The 3,044-nt window shown below is 36.8% G+C and overlaps 1 protein-coding gene across 1 annotated transcript; it reads right to left on the reverse strand.

Moving 5' to 3' along the window:
- Positions 1-1,489: 1,489 nt before the first annotated feature.
- On the reverse strand, positions 1,490-2,479 carry LOC101655306 (olfactory receptor 4F15-like). Its single transcript, XM_004698841.3, has one exon. It carries the CDS (start codon positions 2,426-2,428, stop codon positions 1,490-1,492), a length of 939 nt encoding a protein of 312 aa, XP_004698898.1. The 5' UTR covers positions 2,429-2,479.
- Between the last annotated feature and the right edge of the window lie 565 nt (positions 2,480-3,044).

Consider the following 3,044-nt stretch of genomic DNA (forward strand, 5'->3'; position numbering starts at 1 on the left):
CCTGTGAGTTTCTGAGACTGTAATCTTTTTCTTAAACTGATTTTTAATTACATTACATTTTATTGGCACCTAATCTACATATTATAAAATTCTATAGTTCAATCATATCAAGAATTGTAAAATCATTATCACAATCAATTTTAGTACATCCTTCCCCCTTTCCATTGTTAAATCTCCTTTAAATTGAGTTATATAATCATAATCAGTTCTACTGCTCATTGCCCACTCCTGCCTTCATTGTTTACTCCCCAAATCCCCTCAGACTCCTTATCTCCAACTCCCACCCCTACATCCCCTATAAACCCTTGCATCAGTTAATATCTCTATGCATCCACTTATTCTATGCCTCACAAATTAGGAAACCCAAAAGAAACAGTAAAAAACAAAATTTAAATGAAGTGGTTAAGGATAAAATGATAATACAAAGTTAAAAATAGGTCGAGGTTGTCAAGGATTTTGTCTTCTTCATTGTACATCCACTGCTCTTGGACGCAACAATCAAGAGATCAAAAGATTTAACTGGGTCAATCTGCTATAGAAGACATCTTTAAAGTATAGAAAAGCAAGGAACTTACTTTGAGGATTAAGGGTTGCCTGATCCAAGCTCTGGTATTTTCAATTGCCTCATATGAATGTGAATGTTGGACACTGAATAAGAAAACCAACAAAACATGGATGCATTTGAATTGTGGTGCTGGAGAAGAATATTGGAAGTACTATGGAGTGCTAAAAAGACAAACCAATCTGTCTTGCAAGAAGTATGGCCAGAGGGTTCCTTAGAGGCAAGAATAGCAAGAATAAAATAAAATTAAACTACATATGGTTTCAGTATTTCTCTGTCCAGTTTACAGCATTCTGTGTATATAAATAATAGACATTTTATTTATTACATAAATATTTTCTTCTTTTTTTTAAAGAAATTTCTGTGGATTCTATTTCAACCCTTGACCGGTCTATGTTTGTGGGAGTAGACTAAGTGCCCCTCTGATTTTTCTAAATGGAATTTGAAAATCTTTGTTCTGACATTTTCACATAACTATTGCAAGTCCTAACATAACAAAGTAAAGAAATGAAAACAGAAACATGCAGTCGGGTCCAACATGGAACATGAGACTGCTTTGTTAGCCAAAGCTTAACTGTGATTAGTCATTCCTCCTGTAGGTGGATATTTTTTATCTCAATGATAAAGAAAAATAACAGCCTTAATAAATAACTCTGTGAATAGAACTCTGTATGTTAAGATGTTCTATGAAATAGTCAAAATATAGGCCAAAAAGATCTGTATGCAATATTCTAAAATTTTATAACTATAAAAGTTTATTAGGTAAATACTTAAATATATAATTTATATATATATAAATATATAAAACATTGTCATTAATTTGGAACAAATTTAGTACAATAAATTACCCAAACATAGTGTAACCATTCACACTTTATATGAACAGTAGTGCTTACAGAATAGTACACCTGTACACTAAGAAATTGTTCAGGAGAACTTCATCAAACTCAAGAGCCAACTACTCAGTCGCCTCATGGCCATCTTCATATCCTTGTTCCTCAATGTGTAGATGGCAGGATTCAGGATGGGGGTAATCAGGAAGTCCAAAATGGCAAGAAATTTATCCACTGGCACTGTGGGAAATGGCCACACATAGACAAAGATGCATGGTCCAAAGAACAAAAACACCACACTGATGTGAGCTGAGAGGGTAGAGAGAGCCTTAGACAAGCCACCCGAAGAACGTTTCCATACAGTGATCAGGATGGAGATGTAGGAGACAATCAGTAGGAAGAACGTTCCCATGGAAATGAACCCACTGTTGGCAGTAATGATGAACTCTAGTCTGTAGGTGTCCATGCAGCCAAGTTTGATAAACCGAGGTAGATCACAGTAAAAACTGTCTATCTCATTAGGGCCACAAAAAGGCAAATGGACAACGAAAGCTAACTGGGTCACTGAGTGTATGAGACCAATGACCCAGGCACTAACCAGAAGCAAAATGCACATCCGTGGACTCATGATGGTCAGGTAGTGGAGGGGCTTACATATGGCCACGTATCGGTCCAAGGCCATGGCGGTGAGCAGCACCATCTCACATCCACCTAGTACGTGAAGTACAAAAATCTGGATGACACACCCCAGAAAGGATATGGTATTTTGCCCAGAATACAAGTCAGAGACCATCTTAGGGACGGTTAAGGTAGAAAGACACAAGTCCATAAATGAGAGGTTGGCTAGCAGGAAGTACATAGGAGAGTGCAAATGAGAGTCAAAAATCACTGTAAACACAACGAGGAGGTTTCCTAGGATGATTGTTACATAAAACACTGTAGAGAAGGAAAGGAGGAAACGCTGCATTGGTCTAGAGGTAGAGAGTCCCAGGAACACAAATTCAGACACCTCAGAGTAATTCACTTCACTCATTGACTTGTTGTTACCTAAGCAGAAATAAAAAAACAGACCAAAATTAAAGAACAAGAGACAAATAGCAAAATTAAACCTCGACAAACAATAAGTTGTTTATTAATTGTGGCATTAAAAGAAATTTTCATGAATAGCTACAAAGTATTTAACCAAATGGTTATTTTGATTATCCAGTCAACTACTCGTTCTAATGAATATTTACTGTCTGCCACACACTATTTCAAGAACTGAAAAACACAGACCCTGATTTCATGGCCTTAATATTTTAAAGGTGGCACTAATTTTTAAATAGTCATAATACAGATTAGAGCACTGATTTGAAGGGAAAAAAATCAAGTACTGTCCAATGTAACTTAAAGAAGAAGTGCCTGCGCTGGACCATGCTCAGCAAATTGTTATTTTAAATGTAATTGACATCATCCCAAACTAAGAGACAAACACTCATTTCTGTAAAGTTGTTTCTGACTCATGGCAATCCTACAGGGCTGAGTAGAACTTCCCTTGGGAGTTTCTGAGACTGTAACTCTGTATGGGAAGCCTCATCTTTCTCCCCACAGTCTGGCTGGTGGTTTTGAACTGCTGATCTCACTGTAGGCAACCCAAGGTGTAACCACTA

The sequence above is a fragment of the Echinops telfairi genome, unplaced genomic scaffold, assembly GCF_000313985.2.
Source record: "Echinops telfairi isolate 266 unplaced genomic scaffold, ASM31398v2 ScPeMD7_18;HRSCAF=68, whole genome shotgun sequence".
Taxonomy (NCBI): domain Eukaryota; kingdom Metazoa; phylum Chordata; class Mammalia; order Afrosoricida; family Tenrecidae; genus Echinops; species Echinops telfairi.

Coding starts and splice junctions, on each gene's coding strand:
- LOC101655306 (XM_004698841.3), bottom strand. CDS start 2,428: ATGAGTGAAGTGAATTACTCTGAGGTGTCTGAATTTGTGTTCCTGGGA.